General features: G+C 45.0%; 1 protein-coding gene across 1 annotated transcript in view; it reads left to right on the top strand.

Moving 5' to 3' along the window:
- The window catches only part of PTPRB (protein tyrosine phosphatase receptor type B), a 118,652-nt gene that overhangs the window by 52,370 nt on the left and 47,961 nt on the right, over nt 1-18,321 (top strand). Inside the window, exons 6-11 of the mRNA XM_038756023.1 lie at nt 983-1,240; nt 4,001-4,264; nt 8,354-8,623; nt 11,662-11,922; nt 13,015-13,281; nt 17,527-17,790. Coding sequence (XP_038611951.1) covers nt 983-1,240; nt 4,001-4,264; nt 8,354-8,623; nt 11,662-11,922; nt 13,015-13,281; nt 17,527-17,790 — 1,584 coding nt within the window. The remainder of the gene's footprint in view (nt 1-982; nt 1,241-4,000; nt 4,265-8,353; nt 8,624-11,661; nt 11,923-13,014; nt 13,282-17,526; nt 17,791-18,321) is intronic.

Raw genomic sequence — 18,321 nt, 5'->3', positions numbered from 1 at the left:
TTACAAGTGTCTCACTGTGTACCAGGCACTGTACTAAGCACTGGGGTAGATGCAAGCTAATCGGATTGGACACAATCCCTGTCTCACAAGGGACTCACAGTTTCAATCAGTGGTATTTACTGAGGGCTTACGATGTCCACAACATTGTACCAAGAAGAGCTTGGGAGAGTATAATACGATAGAATTAGCAGACATGTTCCCTACCCATAACACTGTATTCTCCCAAGTGTTTAGTGCAGAGTTTTGCAGTCAATGGGTGCTTGATAAATATAATTGACGATAATGATGGTGCTATCCGCCCTGGCCACAGCAGTTGTCTGCTGAAAGCACTCAACAAATATCAGACTGATCAATTGGTGTCCCTCTCAGGGTCGCATCTGGAGAGTTTCCAGTTCTTTACCAGTCTCAGCTATGGGAGGGAGAGTCAAGCAGAGGCCTACTCATTCCATTCCTAGCTTGGCTAATGAGTGGCAGGCAATCTGCTACAAGTTAAAACTCACCCATGCTGGGCAGCAGCAGTTTGGGAGAGAATTGAGGGTGGAGACTCAAGTTCACTGTGCAGAAGGAGGTGACGGTAAAAACACTTCCGTATTTTGACCAAGGAAACTCTATGGATCCACTACCAGAACGATTGCAGATGGAGGTGGGGCGTTCTGGGAGAGGTGGCCATGGGGTTGCTAAGGGTCAGAAATGACTCAAAAGAATAAGACAAGATCAACTGATTCTGCAGCTGGAGCCTCAGGGACATTGCTTGTGGGCAGGGAACATGTCTACCAACTCTGACATATTGTACTTTCCCAAGTGCTTACTACAGTGCTCTGCGCCAATGCCACTGGTTGATGGTACATCGCTTCATTTCAACCAGATCCTGATTTATAGATAAAAGCAAGTGACTAAATGTAAGTCACGCCCCTATGTCTGTGAACCTTGAGCATAAAAATGGTTGTCTACAGCATCACTGACTAGTCTTTTACTCCTTCAGTTCCATCGCCGGTGAAAGTTCTCCAGGTTTTCCACCAGAAAGACTCTCTCCAGGTTTCTTGGATGCGTGGCCCAGGGAAGGTGGACCGAATCAGGTTGCTGTTGCTGGACAAGGAAAGCCGGGTTCACAACGTCGTCGTTGATAATCACCTCACCTCCTACGTTTTCCGTGGATTGACAGCAGGCCACCTCTATAACCTCACAGTCGTCACGGAAGCCTCGGAACTGCAGAGCTCCACTTCTAAGCTTGTACGGACAGGTAAGATGCTCCCGTTTGGAAAAACAAAATAAAATGCTATGTGACTTATAATCAATCTATCAGTGGTATTTGAGATCTTATTGTAATAATAAATATGGTATCTGTTAAGCACTTACTATGTGTCAGGCACTGTACTAAGCGCCGGGGTCAATACAGGCAAATCCGGTTGGACACAATCCCTGTCCCATGTGGGGCTCACAGTCTCAATCCCCATTTTACAGATGAGGTAACTGAGGCATAGAGAAGTGAAATAACTTGCCCAAGGTCACACAGCAGACAAGTGGTGGAACCAGGATTAGAACCCATGACATTCTACCAGGCCTGTGTTCTATCCACTATGCCTTAAGTGCTTCAAAACAGAACTGCTTATTGTGGGCAGAACATGGTCCTAAGAGCTTGGGAGAGTACAATGCAACAGAGTTGGTAACAACAACAACAATAATAATAATTATGGTACTTCTTAAGCCCTTACCAAGTGTTAAGCACTGTTTTAAGCACTGAGGTAGATACAAATTAATTGTTGGACACGGTCCCTATCCCACATGGGCCTCACAGTCTTAGTCACATTTTACAGATGACATAGATGAAGCACAGAGAAATCAAGTGACTTGCCCAAGGTCATATAAGACAACATGGTAGACATGTTCCCTGCCCACACCGAGCTTACAGTTTACAGTTTAGATAATTTCTTTATACATACAGAAGTAATAATAATAATGATGTTGATTAAGTGCTTTCCTATCACGCCCCAGTTGCTGATGTGGTCCAGGATCCGAAATCCCCATCCAACATCACAGCCAATCGCTACAGGGACTTCTATTCCCTTCCAGAATTCTCCTCCCCTTGTGTCAATCATTCAGTTATTGAGCACTCACTGTGTTCAGCACACTGTATTAAGCACACGGGATACAATACAATAAGACACTCTCAATCAGTTCTTGCTCTTCTGTTCTGAACAGTTTTCTTCGCCCTCCAGACTCCTATATTAGTCTCCCCTTTTTTTGTCTTCTCTCAAATCCTCTCATTTTCAGAAAGAAAACAAATAAACATAAACTGACCTTGCTCCCAACCCCTGCATAGTCGAAGCAGCAACAAACATGGATAGAGACAGGAGGAGTGGTTAGTCCCTGTGGCCCCAGGAGAGGAGTGAAGGGAGAGTCAATGCCAGCACATTGTGGGATTGGAGCTCTTATGGGTCTGGGGGTAGGACAGGGAGCAGCGGCAGAGCCCCCAAAGACTGGGCATTGGGGGTGAAGAACAGAGTCTGACAGAGAGCAATAAAGCAGCCGGGCTAACCTTAACTCACGGCCCAGATCCAGGTGCCCGATGACAAGGAGGCGAACCCCTATATCAAGAGGAGAGGGGCTTAAACTGGGGTACAGAGAGGTGGAATTGGGGTTCGTGGAGCCTGTGGTGAAGGAACTAGGGGAAAGGGGCAGCAGGGAGGGATATACAAAATACTTTTAATTACCCGCAGAGTTCAATCTTCCTATCAGAAACAGGAAACTCACTCACTACATTTCCCTCTTTGGGAAAATAATAATAATGATGATGGCATTTGTTAAGCGCTTACTGTGTGCAAAGCCCTGTTCTAAGCTCTGGGGAGGATACAGGGTGATCAGGTTGTCCCATGTTGGGCTCACAGTCTTCATCCCCATTTTACAGATGAGGTAACTGAGGCCCAGATAAGTGACTAGCCCAAAGTCACACAGCTGACAATTGGCGGAGCTGGGATTTGAACCCATGACCTCTGACTCCAAAGCCCGGGCTCTTTCCATTGAGCCACGCTGCTTCTGCATCCCACAGTGTGATAGTTCACAATTCACCCATGTTATTGAAAAACATATTGTATACTGATCCTGGGGTATGACTATATAAACGTATATATGTTTATATGTTTGTACAAATAATTGTTGTGTGTTCATTTTTTATGGTATTTGTTAAGCACTTACTATGTGCCAGGAACTGTTCTAAGCGCTGGGGTGGATTCAAGCAAATCAAGTTGGACATAGTCTCTGTCCCTTATAGGGCTCATGGTCTCAAGCCCCATTTTACAGATGAGGGAACTGAGGCACAGAGAAGTGAAGTGATTTATGAATAGGAGAATGATTATGGAGTGTAAGAGTGTGAGTGTGGAATATGGATTGTGGATAAGTATTTGGAAAAAGTACTTTTTGAAAGGCAGAAAACTAGCTCATCATCTATCTTAACTATTTGAAGAACAGGTAATTGGTTCCCCTGCGTTTCCTATAATAATAATAATGATGAATATTTGTTAAACGCTTACTATGTGCAAAGCACTGTTCTAAGCACTGGGGAGGTTACAAGGTGATCAGGTTGTCCCATGGGGGGCTCACAGTTTTAATCCCCATTTAACAGATGAGGTAACTGAGGCACAGAGAAGTTCAGTTGCCCAAAGTCACACACAGCTGACAGTTGGCGGAGCTGGGATTTGAACCCATGACCTCTGACTCCAAAGCCTGTGCTCTTTCCACTGGACCATGCTGCTTCTGTAAGCTCCTTGTGGGCAGAGAACATGTCTGCCAATTCTTTGCATTGTACTCTCCCAAGCGCTCAGTACAGTGTTGTAAACACAGTAAGCACTCAATAGATATCACTGATTGATGTAGCATGCCTTGGTGTGATTGGAAGCTTTTTGAGTAATAATTGTATTTATAGGAAAGTTAAATAGGTACCTCAGTCTGGCCAAGGAACTTCTCTGGAACTCTAAACCCCACGGTTTTCTTATTTTTCTCATAGCCCCAATGGAAGTCTCCAATTTGGCAGTGACCAATGAGGGCAGTTTGAATTCTCTCAAAGTCAGATGGAAAAGACCTCCTGGAGATCTGGATTCCTACAACCTCACTCTGTCTCATCGAGGGTCCGTGAGCGAATCCAGAACCCTCGAGCAGCAGGTGACCGAGACCGTCTTTGAGGGGTTAACGCCCGGGCGTCTCTATCAAGTGTCCGTCAGCACAGTCAGCGGGGAATTGTTCTCCAGTAAGGTGGCGACGGGCAGAACAGGTGAGTCTAAGAAGCCCCAAGCAGCCGGGATTCATCAAAAGGCCGAATGTTTATGGTCTCAATCACCGATACCTGGGATCACTATAGTATGAATTAATTGTTTTCTTCTAAGAATTACACTTCTGCCTCTGTTTCCTTAATTGGCCTGTAGGCAATAGGAAAACTGCTTTTGGTCTCATTTCTCCTAATCCTTTACACTTCCTGAAATCATTAAATGACAGGGATTTTCTACTATTTGAGTAATTGAGGAAATCCGGGGGTTGAAGTCAGTCAGTCAGTCCTGTTTATTGAACGCTTACTGCATGCAGAGCACTGCACTGAGTACTTAAGAGAGTACAGAATAATAATATAACAGGCACATTCCTTACCCACAACGAAGTGAGGCAGGAGAGTCTGGAATGGGGCATCTGTAAAAGAATAAATGCTGAGACATCCGTTCCAGATTGAGTTGTTTCAAAGCAGATGTGTTTCTTCTTTTCTTCTGGCTCCACGGTGGCATGGCCATTTGTGTCAGCGAGCGGACTTGGTCCAGACTGGTGCCAGCCTCCAGGCGAGGGTATGGCTTGGGTATGGGCTGCCAGTTGGCCCCCGGCAGCACTGTCTATTCCTGCAGAGAGTCTGTAATAATAATAATAATAATAATAATAATGATAATAATAATAATAGTATTCGTTAAGCGCTTACTCTGTGCCAGGCACTGTCCTAAGCACTGGGGTAGATACAAGCAAATCAGGTTTGTACACAGTCCCTGTCCCACATGGGACTCACTGTCTTAATCCTCATTTTACACTCGAGGTACCTGGGGCATTCATTCAATCGTATTTATTGAGCGCTTACTGTGTGCAGAGCACTGTACTAAGTGCATAGAAAGTACAATTCAGCAACAAATACAGACCATCCTTACCTAACAACAGGCTAACAGTGTAAAAGTGAAGTGATTTACCCAATGTCACACGGCAGAAAAGTGGCAGAGTCAGGATTAGAATCCAGGTCCTTCTGACACCCCGGGCCTCATCATACTAGGTTTCAAGCACTGAACTAAGCACGGAGGTAGATACAAGATAATCGGGTCCCACATAGGGCTCAAAGTCTTAATTCCCACTTTACACATGAGGGAACCGAGGCACAGAGAAGTTAAGTGATTTGCCCCAGGTCACACAGCAGACCAGTGGCTGCTGTGGGCAAGAAATGTGTCTGTTTATTGTGTTGTACTCTCCCTAGCGCTTAGTACAGTGCTCCACAGATAGTAAGAACTCATTAAATACGATTGAATGAATGAAGTGGTGGAGGCAGGATTAGAACCCAGGTCCTTCTGACTCCCAGACATGAGCTTTATCCAGTAGGCCATACTGCTTCTTTGGGGTCTGGGTGTGGCAGTGTGCTGATGGGGCCCGTGGAAAGTCAGCCCACACTCCTCCTGCTCCCACTCTCTAAGCTGGATGCTTCCAACTTGTACTTCCCAAGTGCTTAGTACAGTGCTCTGCACACAGTAAGCGCTCAATAAATACGATTGATTGATGCAACCTCCACACAGGCCCAGAAACTGGTGGTTTTTCCCCCTCATCTGCACCGGGCTGCAGGGCAAACTGGAGTTTGGCTTCCACATTTTGAAAGCATAACTCCCTTCTCCAGCCCCATCACTGATCAGAACAAGCAGACTGTAGGCTCCTTGTGGACAGAGAACATGTCTTCCAAATCTGTTATATTGCACTTCTCCAAGCACTCGGTACAGTGCTCTGCATCATCCCCAGTGGTATTTATTGAGCACTTATTATATGCAGAGCACTGTACTCCACTGCCCACAGTAAGCGCTCAATAAACACTAGAAGCAGTGTGGCTCATTGGAAAGACCACGGGCCTTGGAGTCAGAGGTCATGGATTCGAATCCCGGCTCGGACACATGTCTGCTGTGTGACCTTGGGCAAGTCACTTGACTTCTCGGAGCCTGTTACCTCATCTGTAAAATGGGGATGAAGACTGTGAGCCCCACGTGGGACAACCTGATCACCTTGTATCCCACCCCGTGCTTAGAACAGTGCTTTGCACATAGTAAGCGCTTAAATACCATCATTATTATTATTGATTGAACTGATTGACACCTTTAAATGCCTTGCCCCCCCACCCCCCGCTTTGCTCTGTTGAGACAATTTTAACTTTCATCCCTGAGGAAACCCCATAGTTTAAATAGCCATAGCATAGCCATTACAAATTGCTCAGGTTTAGGAAAGGATCAGAGAGCTCATACTTAAGGCCAGAACAGCAGAGACCTGAATAGTTGTTTGATGGAGACTTTCCCCCTCCACTGGTCTTTACCTACCTGAGGTGATGGTTTCCATACCCCTTGGCAGGTGACACTTTTAAAGGAACTCACAGGGAATTGCACCAGTTTTTATGGTGGAGCCAAGCAGCTTTTTCATTCCGTTCGCATCCTGGGAACACTAAGTGAGGGCTACTGGACTGACTGACCTGCCAACTGCTGACTGTTGGTACTTCTTGAGCACCACAGGGGCAGGCAGCAAAGCCTAGTGGTAAAAGCACAGGACTGGGAATCAGAAGGGAGTCCACCACTTGCCTGCTCTTTGACCTTGGATAAGTCATTTAACCTCTCTGTGCCAGTTTCCTCCTCTGGAAAATGAGGATAAAATACCTGTTCTCTTAGACTGGGAACCCCACGAGGGCAGGAACTGTCTGAGTTAATTATCTTGGATCTACTCCAGCCCTTAGCACAGTGGTTAGGACATAGTAAGTGCATAACCACACTGAAGTCCAGACTGCAACAGAGCTGGTTCATGTTACGGCTTTTAGAGCCCTGCTTCCAGGATCATCATACGTATCTTCTAAACCCCTTCTCTTTTTAGGCTGAAACTCAGATGCCTCTAGTGGACTTCCATCACCAATCTTTCCATGGTGGGTCCAGTTTGGCATACTGTCTCCCCCTTCTAGACTGTGAGCCCGTTGTTGGGTAGGGAATGTCTCTATATGTTGCTGTCTTGTACTTTCCAAGTGCTTAGTACAGTGCTCTGCACACAGTAAGCACTCAATAAATATGATTGAATGAATAACCACCAATATTACTATTGGTACTATCTTATTATATACTTGCCTTATCTCCCACACCCATTTTAAGTATCATCTTACTAGAGAAGCAGCATGGCTCAATGGAAAGGGCACGGGCTTTGGAGTCAGAGGTCATGGGTTCAAATACCGCCTCTGCCAATTGTCAGCTGTGTGACTTTGGGCAAGCCACTTAACTTTTCTGTGCCTCAGTACCCTCATTTGTAAAATGGGGATGAAGACTGTGAGCCCCACGTGGGACAACCTGATCCCCTTGTATCCCCGCAGTGCTTAGAACAGTGCTTTGCACATAGCGCTGAACAAATACCGTCATTATTATTATTATTATTCTCACACTGTCCTCCAAAATGGATGAAACAGGAAATGTATTTGCTGTTTTGCCATCTAAAAAGCCTAGAAACATAGAAATCAAATCCTTCACCCCCCCCCACACATTCCTCTCTCTCTCTCTCTCTCTCTCTCTCTCTCTCTCTCTCTCTCTCTCTCCCCATCACACACACACACACACACACACACACACACACTTTATTTTAAGAAGTGATAATTTGGGACAAAGGAGTTCATTCATTCAATCATATTTATTTATTGAGCACTTACTGTGTGCAGAGCACTGTACTAAGCGCTTGGGAAGTGCAGGTTGGCGACATAAAGAGACGGTCCCTACCTAACAACAGGCTCACAGATAACAAAACAAAACATGTGGACAGGTGTCAAGTCATCAGAGTAAATAGAATTAAAGAAGAAATAGAATTAAGTTCCACAAACTACAAGATGGAAAAGTTCAGAAACCACCCATCTAGGCAGGGAGAGGGATAGCAAAAAAACATAGCTATGTTCTTAGAGTAATGATAATAGAATAATGCTAATGCTAACCCCTGTAAAGAAATCCTGAAATAGCTCCAAACTGAGACACTTCTGTAGTGAGAGGTAATCTACTTAGGCATACCTTTTAAATTTTCCTGTATTGTTTCCCCACTTTTTTCTCAATTGCTTTTAAATGTTTCGTGGTTTTAGTTCCTCAGAAAGTTTCAGAGCTGAAGGCAAGCAGCAACGGCTGGCTGACGTCTCTCAGAGTGAGTTGGCTTCACCCTGTTGGAGATTGGGAACGGTATTACCTTGTGCTGCTCAACTACTCCTCGGTGCTCCTCAACACGACCGTGGAGAAGGACAAACAGGAGTATGTCGTCAGCCAACTGGGCCTCAGACCCGGGAAGCAGTATCAGGTGGTGGTTACTGTCGAGAGTGGAGATTTACAGAATTCTGCTCAGTGTCTAGGGCGAACAGGTAAGCGGCCACACAGCCCTCTTCCAACCCTTGAGGCCTGAATCTTGAAATAGGAGTTCCTTTTTTCCTAATCAATCAATCAATTGTATTTACTGAGCGCTTACTGTGTGCAGAGCACTGTACTAAGCGCTTGGGAAGTACAAGTCGGCAACACATAGAGACAGTCCCTACCCAACAGCGGGCTCACAGTCTAGAAGGGGGAGACGGAGAACAAAACCAAACATACTAACAAAATAAAATAGAATAGATAGGTACAAGTAAGATAAATATATAGAGTAATAAATGTGTACAAACATATATACAGGTGCTGTGGGGAAGGGAAGGAGGTAAGATGGGGGGGTTGGAGAGGGGGATGAGGGGGAGAGGAAGGAATTTAAGCACTTGCTCTATGCCCGGAACTTGGTTAGATACAAGCTTGTCAGGTTGGATGCCGTCCATGGCCCACATGGGGCTCACGGTCTTAATCCCCATTTTACAAGTGAGGTAACTGAAGCCCAGAGAAGTTAGGCGACTTGCCCAGGGACACACAGCAGGCAAATGGCAGAGCTGGGAGGTTCACAGTCTAATGGGGAGGGAGAACAGCTGTCAAATCCCCATTTTACAGATGAGGAAACTGAAGCACAGAGAAGTTAATCAATCAATCAATGAGTCATATTTATTGAGCACTTACTGTGTGCAGAGCACTGTACTAAGCGCTTGGGAAGTACAAGACGGCAACATATAGAGACGTTCCCTACCCAACAGTGGGCTCACAGTCTAGAAGGGGGAGACGGAGAACAAAACCAAACATACTAACAAAATAAATAGAATAGATATGTACAAGTAAGATAAATAGAGTAATAAATATGTACAAACATATATGCATATATACAGGTGCTGTGGGGAAGGGAAGGAGGTAAGATGGGGGGGATGGAGAGGGGGACGAGGGGGAGAGGAAGGAATTTAAGCACTTGCTATATGCCCGGAACTTGGTTAGGTACAAGCTTGTCATGTTGGATACCGTCCATGGCCCACATGGGGCTCACGGTCTTAATCCCCGTTTTACAAGTGAGGTAACTGAAGCCCAGAGAAGTTAGGCGACTTGCCCAAGGACACACAGCAGGCAAATGGCAGAGCTGGGAGGTTCACAGTCTAATGGGGAGGGAGAACAGCTGTCAAATCCCCATTTTACAGATGAGGAAACTGAAGCACAGAGAAGTTAAGTGACTTGCCCAAGGACACACAGCAGGAAAATGGCAGAGCTGGGGTTAGAACCAAGAGCCCCTGATTTCTAGGTCCTTAATCTTTCCATTAGGCCATACTGCTTTTCAATTCTTCCAGACTACTTAGAGGAAGCTCATTTCAACTTTCTCTACACATTAGGAACTAGGAACTTGCCCGCTGTTGGGTAGGGACCGTCTCTATATGTTGCCAGCTTGTACTTCCCAAGCACTTAGTACAGTGCTCTGCACACAGTAAGTGCTCAATAAATACGATTGAATTAATGAATGAATGCAGTAGGCATCCAGTAACTGAGAACAGTAACTGGGATATAGCTGTGCAGTGCTTACGGAAGCGCTTAGTACAGTTCTCTAAACCAAAAAGGCACCCTGTCAAATGTTCTGCATCCAGTAGGTGCCCAGTAAATACTGAGGTTGCTGCTGATAATAATAATGATTATTTGATTACATAAACTGTTCAGATTATCTTCAGGCAATGTGACATTGTCATTTCTTGATTTTTCTTTTCACTTCCACCCACATCTTTAAAACTCCCTGTCCCAGAATGTAACTGAAGCAACAGGTGGGTGGTGAAGATAAATCAGTGAATTTTTTTGACCTTTGGAAATAGGCACTCTTAAACATAAAACTATGATTGTAATTATCCTTATGAATATTATTAAAATATTGTTATTAAACTCAAAAGTTTATTTGAAGTATTAGGTCCTCTTTAAAATAGGGCAAATGGGACTTTTTGGGTAATTTGAGACCTCGTACCTGTCAACCTCTTTCAAGCTTTATTTACAGCTTTGCTCCATCGCTTGTCTTCTGTGTGACTTTGGGCAAGTAACTTCACTTCTCTGTGCCTCAGCTCATCTGTAAAATGGGGATTAATAATAATGATGGCATTTGTTAAGTGCCAAGCACTGTTCTAAGCACTGGGGGAGATACAAGATGATCAGGTTGTCCCATGTGGGAGCCCACTATTGGGTAGGGACTGTCTCTATATGTTGCCAACTTGTACTTCCCAAGTGCTTAGTAAAATGCTCTGCACACAGTAAGCGCTCAATAAATACGATTGAATGAATGTGGGGCTCACAGTCTTAATCCCCATTTTACAGATGAGGTAACTGAGGTACAGAGAAGTGAAGTAACTTGCCTTAGGTTACACAGCTGACAAGTGGCAGAGCCAGGATTTGAACCCATGACCTCTGGCTCCCAAGCCCGGGCTCTTTCCACCAAGCCATGCTGCTTCTTTAAGACTGTGAGCCCTATGTAGGTTGGGGACCTTGTCCAACCGATTAGCTTGTATTAACCCCAGCTCTTACAATGTTGCTTGACACATAAGTGCTGAATAAAGACCATCATTATTATTCTTATCTCTGGGAGGGAGCTTTGTTGTTGGCTTGTGTTAAAATTCTCACAATCAATCAATCAATCGTATTTATTGAGCGCTTACTGTGTGCAGAGCACTGTACTAAGCGCTTGGGAAGTACAAGTTGGCAACACAATGAACACAGCCCTGACTTGGGTAGTTCTTGAAAACTGGCCACCCAGCCCCACACAATTACATACACATCTGTAATTTTATATATTTAACTGGCCACCCAGCCCCACACAATTACGTACACATCTGTAATTTTATATATTTATAGTAAATATATAATTTCTAGACTCTAAGTTCATTGTGGGCAGGGAATGTGCCTGTTGGACTCTCCCAAGCACATAGTACAGTGGTCTCCACACAGTAAGCACTCGATAAATACGACTGACCTATTGCTTTGTGTCAGTTTGCGCGTGTCAACCCCCCGTACAGGTCTTCCACCTTTCTCTCCTCAGCTCCCCAGCCCGTTCTGCATCTCCGCGTCAAACATGCCAACGAATCATCCCTAAGCATCACGTGGGTGACCCCTGAAGCCGAGTGGGAGAGTTATGTGGTTTCACTGGGAGACAGAGATCTTACTCTCATCAACAAAGCCCTGGCCAAAGAGGCCAAAGAATTCACTTTTACCGACCTGGTGCCCGGACGGAAATACATCGCAACCGTCACCAGTATCAGCGGCGATTTGAGCAACTGGACTGCTATAGAAGGAAGAACAGGTATCCGCTTTAATTCATTTCCTGCTGGAAAAATGAACTTCATCTCAACCAAGTATGTACCTCAAACAATCGTTCATCACCAAGCTTTATGGCTAAGCACCCGGATATGCGTTGCCGTGTACGTTGTTACTGAAATTACAGTCCTCTAGGCTGTAAGCTCATTGTGGGTAGGGAATGTGACTACCAGCTCTGTTGTATTATACTCTCCCAAGCACTTATGGCATAGTGGATAGAGCACAGGCCTGGGAATCAGAAGGTCATGGGTTCTAATCCTGGCTTTGCCGCTTGTCTGCTGTGTGACCTTGGGTAAGTCACTTCACTTCTCTGAGCCTCAGTTACCTCATCTGTAAAATGGGGATTGACAATGAGAGCCCCGTGTGGGACTGTGTCTAACCGTGTTTGCTATATCCACCCCAGTGCTTAGTACAGTGCCTGGCACATAGCGCTTAACAAATACTATAATGATTATTATCATTATTCCAGTGCTCTGCACACAGTAAATGCTCAATAAACACCATTGATTGAATGACGGATTGAAAATATTTTCATAAAGTGGTTTAAATGATGATAAATCTTAGCATTGTTTGGTCATGGATTTTGGGGCTACCCTACCTAAGCGACGTAGAAAGATTATTCAGTGGTGTTGGTAAATGACTTCTACGTCTTAATCTCTCAGATAGATTCCCCTTATGAATGCCTCCTGTATATCTCGTTGCTTTGAGGCGGCATTAGTTTATTCTGAGAAAGAAAGGGAAGACATACGAATGTACCAGTGTCATTCAGAAATGGCAGCCTTGCATTATTTGAGGGTTGCTTGCATCCTTTGGATTTTAAAGAATTTCTCTTTCAGTTTAGAGAAGAGAGTTTTCACCCAGGTAGCATCATCGTTCTCCGTACGTGGTTTCCCGAAAGGCCACAATCGATCCGACAGGAAATAATTATTAGAGTCCAGAGCAGAAAGGGTTGATAGCAGAGCTCTGCAATTGGCTTACCCAGCATGGCACCCATTATGTGCTCGATTAATGCCACTGCTCCAACTGCATTTCCTCTGGGTGACTCGATGCGATTTGTTCTGTGTTTTCTCGGTTCCAGTGCCTGCGCACGTGACTGGCCTGCACATAGCCAACCTAGGGACGACCAATAGTTTATTCACCAACTGGACCAGAGCACTGGGCGACGTCGAGTTCTACCAGGTTCTCCTGATTCATGAGAATGTGGTCATTAAGAATGAAAGTGTGCCCAGTGAAACCAGCGGATACAGCTTCCATTCCCTGAGATCCGGGGGGCTCTACTCGGTCGTGGTCACCACAGTGAGTGGTGGGATCTCTTCCAGGCAGATGGTGGTCGAAGGGAGGACTGGTAAGCAAAGCAAAAGCTTTTTACATCTGAGCCTCTGGGTCCAAGAGGGATGGGAATAGCTCTGGGGTTTGCCCTTAAACCTCCCACAATTCCCAATTGCACTTTCCAAATCATCTTTGAATGGTGTAACGTTTTCTATGTTTTTAAATGATATTTGTTAAGCGCTTACTAATAATAATTATAATAATGATGGTATTTAAGCGCTTACTACATGCAGGAATTGGGAATAATTTCTTGCCCTGGGCAGAGGGGTAAAGGGGCAGAGGATGGAGGGGTGGGAAGAGCAGATTTTTCACCCGCTCCAAGGACGTGGGGCTTCAAAGAGCAGGGTTATGATTTTTCCAGCAGAGGAGACCAAACCAGTGCAGAATTGCCAAAGCTTCACCTGGTACAGATGCATCCATGCACCATCCCAAGTCTTTTGCTTCCTGGGAAAGGGAAAGGCGACAGGGAAAGTGAGTGACATGTAATTTAGTATCCTTTTCCAGAAGAGTCCAGAAAGGACAAAAAAAAGGGTTACATAAAATGATGGAAATTTGGAGAGTAAATGACAGGCATAAACAAAAATTACCCTAAAGAATTATGTGGGCACCAATTCTAACAAAAAGTGCCCAATAAATAATTGTAATTGTGGTATTAAGTGCTTACTATGTGCCAAGCAAAAAAAAAAAGAACTTCTTATCTTCCCACCCAAACACAGTCCTCCCCCTGACATTCCCATCACTGTAGACGGCAACACCATCCTTTCTGCCTCACAAGTCCGCAACCTTGGCATTAGCCTTGACTCCTCTCTTTCATTCAACCCACCTATTCAGTTCAGTACTAAATCCTGTCAGTTCCACCTTCACAACATCGATAAAATCAGCCCTTTCCTCTCCATCCAAACTGCTACCATGTTAATCCAACCATTTATCCTTTCCTGCCTTTATTACTATATCAGCCTTCTGGCTCTCCCCACTCCAGTCCATACTTCACTCTGCTGCCTGGATCATTTTTCTACAAAGACGTTCTCCCTCTTCCCTCCTCTCCCCCTCACACTGTTCCATTGACCTCCTCAAGTCAGAACACAGGTTTTCCTAATTTCAAAGCCCTCCTAAAATCACCCAACAAGCATTCCTTGGTCCGTTCCCAGCATCCTGGCATCCATTCCACATCTTATGTAGTTACTGTATTTACTTGCGTGATTGCCCCACTCTCTGGGCTATTTTTTTTGTACAAGCCTGGGGTTATTCCACAGGTCATATAAAACATTGTCTATCAGAGGAGGAAAATAGAATAAAAGGGCAATTGAGATTCTGTCTCTTCTAGTGCACTCTCTCAAGTGCTCTCAGTGAACTAAATCCACCCCTTCCCCCCACAACTCCTGCTGAGTTGTTCGCAAACTGAAGCAGACAATTACTCTCCCCTCCTTCAAATCCTTATTGAAGGCACATCTCCTCCAAGAGGTCTTCCCCGACTAAGCCCCCCTTTCCTCTTCTCCCATTCCCTTCTGCGTTGCCCTGACTTGCTCCCTTTATTCATCCCCCGCCTCCAGGCCCCACGGCACATATATATATATATATATATATATATATATATATATATATATCTGTAATTTATTTATGCATATTAATGGACTGTAAGTTCGTTGTGGGCAGGGAATGCAACTGTTTATTGTTGGATTGTACTCTCCCAAGCACTTAATACAGTGCTCTGCTCACAGTAAGTGCTTAATTAATATGACTGTGAGTATTCATTCACACTCTCACCCTCATACTCACCCTTCTGCAGCTCCTTCTCTCCTGGCCAGAAGTAGTTTTATTGAATGGACGAATCAATCAGTGGTATTTTGAGCACTTACTGGGAGTAGAACACTATACTACACCCTTAGAGGTATACAATAGTGTATATAGACATGATACCTGCCCTCAAGGAATTTTGCAATCTAGTGGGAAAGATAGACATTAAAATAAATTACAGATATTCCCTGGAGCATTTTGATACCCCTCCCTGAGCCCCACAGTACTCTGCCATTACGTCTAACCGCAATTTTGTAATGGTGTTTATTAAGCACTTACTATATGCCAGGAATTATACTAAGCCCTGGGGTAGCTGCAAGCTAGTCAGGCCAGACAGAGTTCACGTCACACTAGGGGCTCACAGTCTCAATCCCTATTGTACAGGTGAGGTAACTGAGGCACAGAGAAGTTGTGACTTTCCGGAGATCACACAGCAGAGCTGGGATTAGAACCCAGGTCTCTCTGACCTCCCAGAATCATCAGACACGTGCCCTTCCCGGAACGGACTAGAGGATTCACTTAGATGATTGTCACTCAGACAGTGGCAACGGCAGTAACCTGGCTAAGGATCCTCCAACTCCCTCCTTCTCCTGCTTCCCTGTTGCGGCCAGTTTGCTCAATAAATATGATTGATTGATTGATTAATTGATTGATTGGTTTCCGCAGGTGCTCCAGCACCTCAGCTATAATTTGAATTTGACACATTTTTTGCCACTAGAGGGCGGAAAGCCTTGGATCATTAAAAATCCCTGAAACTTGGAGAAATGATTATAAATCAGTGGTATTTATTGAGTGCTGATTCTGTACTGAACACTGTACTAAGCTCTTGGGAGAGTACAATAGAGACAGTAGATCAATCAATCAATCGTATTGAGTGCTTACTGTGTGCAGAGCACTGTACTAAGTGCTTGGGAAGTACAAGTTGGCAACATGTAGAGACAGTCCCTACCCAACAGTGGGCTCACAGTCTAAAAGAATTGTTATTTATAGTAATAACATAGTTATTATTATACAATAATATATAATATTATATTATATTATATAATTATATAGTAATAATTATGTTGCCACCTTGTACTTCCCAAGCACTTAGTACAGTGCTCTGCACGCAGTGTGTTCAATAAATAAGATTGATTGATTGAATGAATGAATGAATGGAGGCTTTTTTGGAGTGATAGTATTTCATTCAATCGTATTTATTGAGCGCTTACTGTGTGCAGAGCACTGTATTAAGCACTTGAATTTAGACTGTGAGCCCACTGTTGGGTACGGACTGTCCCTATATGTTGCCAACTTGTACTTCCCAAGCGCTTAGTACAGTGCTCTGCACACAGTAAGCGCTCAATAAATGCGATTGATTGATTGAATGAATGAATGAATGGAGGTTTTTTTGGAGTGATAGTATTTCATTCAATCGTATTTATTGAGCGCTGACTGTGTGCAGAGCACTGTATTAAGCACTTGAATTTATTAAGTGCTTACTGTGTGCAGAGCACTGTAGTAAGTAGTGGGAGAAAATGAATGCACAGGAGACAGCTGTAGGATGTCCTTTCTGAAGATGGCTTCATTTTATTAACGAATGTGGTTTTATCTGATTTATTGAATTTAGCAATTGCTCTCTTTTCCATAAAACCTCACATAAAACTGTCAGCTCTGAAGCCTTTTTAAACAAAGCCATAAAATAGCAACTCCAAAATCAGCGTCGTAAGAGCCGCTTTTTATTCCCCAGAGGCGTCTGCCAACTTTGAAAGCAGCGCTCCATGGGGTCTGGTGTATCGGATTTTCCAGGGAAGAGATACGGTCTGAAAACCAGTCTGAAGCTGAAACTTTCCTTGTCTCTGGGCTTTTGTTTTTTTTTGTTTTTTGTTTGTTTTTTTTATGTTAAGTGCTTACTATGTGTCAGGCACTGTTCTAAGTGTGGGGTATATACAAGCTAATCAGGTTGGACACAGTCCATGTCCTGCATGGGGCTCACAGTCTTAATTCCCACTGTGCCTGAGGCACAGAGAAGAGAAGCGACTTGCCCAAGTTCACACAGCAGAAAAGTGACAGAACTGGGATTAGAACCCAAGGTCCTTCTGACTCCCGGCTCATGCTTTATCCACTAGCGTGGCTTAGTGAAAAGAGCACAGGCTTGGGAGTCAGAGGTCGTGGGTTCTAATCCCGGCTCTGCCACTTAACAGCTGTGTGACTTTGGGCAAGTCACTTCTCTGGGCCTCAGTTACCTCATCTGTAAAATGGGGATTAAGACTGTGAGCCCCACGTGGGACAACCTGATTACCTTGTATCTATCCCTGTTCGTAGAACAGTGCTTGGCACATAGTAAGCACTTAGCAAATACCATAATTATTATTATAGAACATGCTGCTTCTCTTGGGCTCGACTCTATGAGGAAAGGAACTCTTGCCTGTGGTGGGAGTTATGTGTACGATGTAAAATTCAGGGCAGGCTTTCCCTTTCATTCCAGTGCCTTCCAGCGTGAGCGGAGTAACGGTGAATAATTCTGGGCGCAGCGACTATCTGGGCATTTCCTGGCTGCCGGCTGCCGGAGACGTGGAGAGCTATTTGGTGACGCTCTCTCACCATGACAGGGTCGTTCAGACTCTCGCCATACCCAAGTCTGCAAGCGAGTGTTCCTTTAGCTCGCTTGTTCCCGGCCGACTGTTCAACGTGACGATCACTACGAGGAGTGGGAAGTATGAGAACCATTCCTTCAGCCAGGAACGCACAGGTAAAGGGGAGCGGAGGCGGGGGAGATAGATGTTGGTTCTTTGGGAGGCCTGATTGGACTGCCGACTCCTGGTTGACGGCACTACCATCCTTCCCGTCTCACAAGCCCGCAACCTTGGTGTCATCCTCGACTCCGCTCTTTCATTCACCCCTCACATCCAAGCCGTCACCAAAACCTGCCGGTCTCAGCTCCGCAACATTGCCAAGATCCGCCCTTTCCTCTCCATCCAAACCGCTACCCTGCTAATTCAAGCTCTCATCCTATCCCGTCTGGACTACTGCACTAGCCTTCTCTCTGATCTCCCATCCTCGTGTCTCTCTCCACTTCAATCCATACTTCATGCTGCTGCCCGGATTATCTTTGTCCAGAAACGCTCTGGACATATTACTCCCCTCCTCAAAAACCTCCAATGGCTACCGATCAATCTGCGCATCAAGCAGAAACTCCTCACCCTGGGCTTCAAGGCTGTCCATCACCTCGCCCCCTCCTACCTCACCTCCCTTCTCTCCTTCTACTGCCCAGCCCGCACCC

This window comes from Tachyglossus aculeatus, chromosome 14, assembly GCF_015852505.1.
Source record: "Tachyglossus aculeatus isolate mTacAcu1 chromosome 14, mTacAcu1.pri, whole genome shotgun sequence".
Taxonomy (NCBI): domain Eukaryota; kingdom Metazoa; phylum Chordata; class Mammalia; order Monotremata; family Tachyglossidae; genus Tachyglossus; species Tachyglossus aculeatus.
This window is presented reverse-complemented; position numbering and strand designations above follow the sequence as displayed.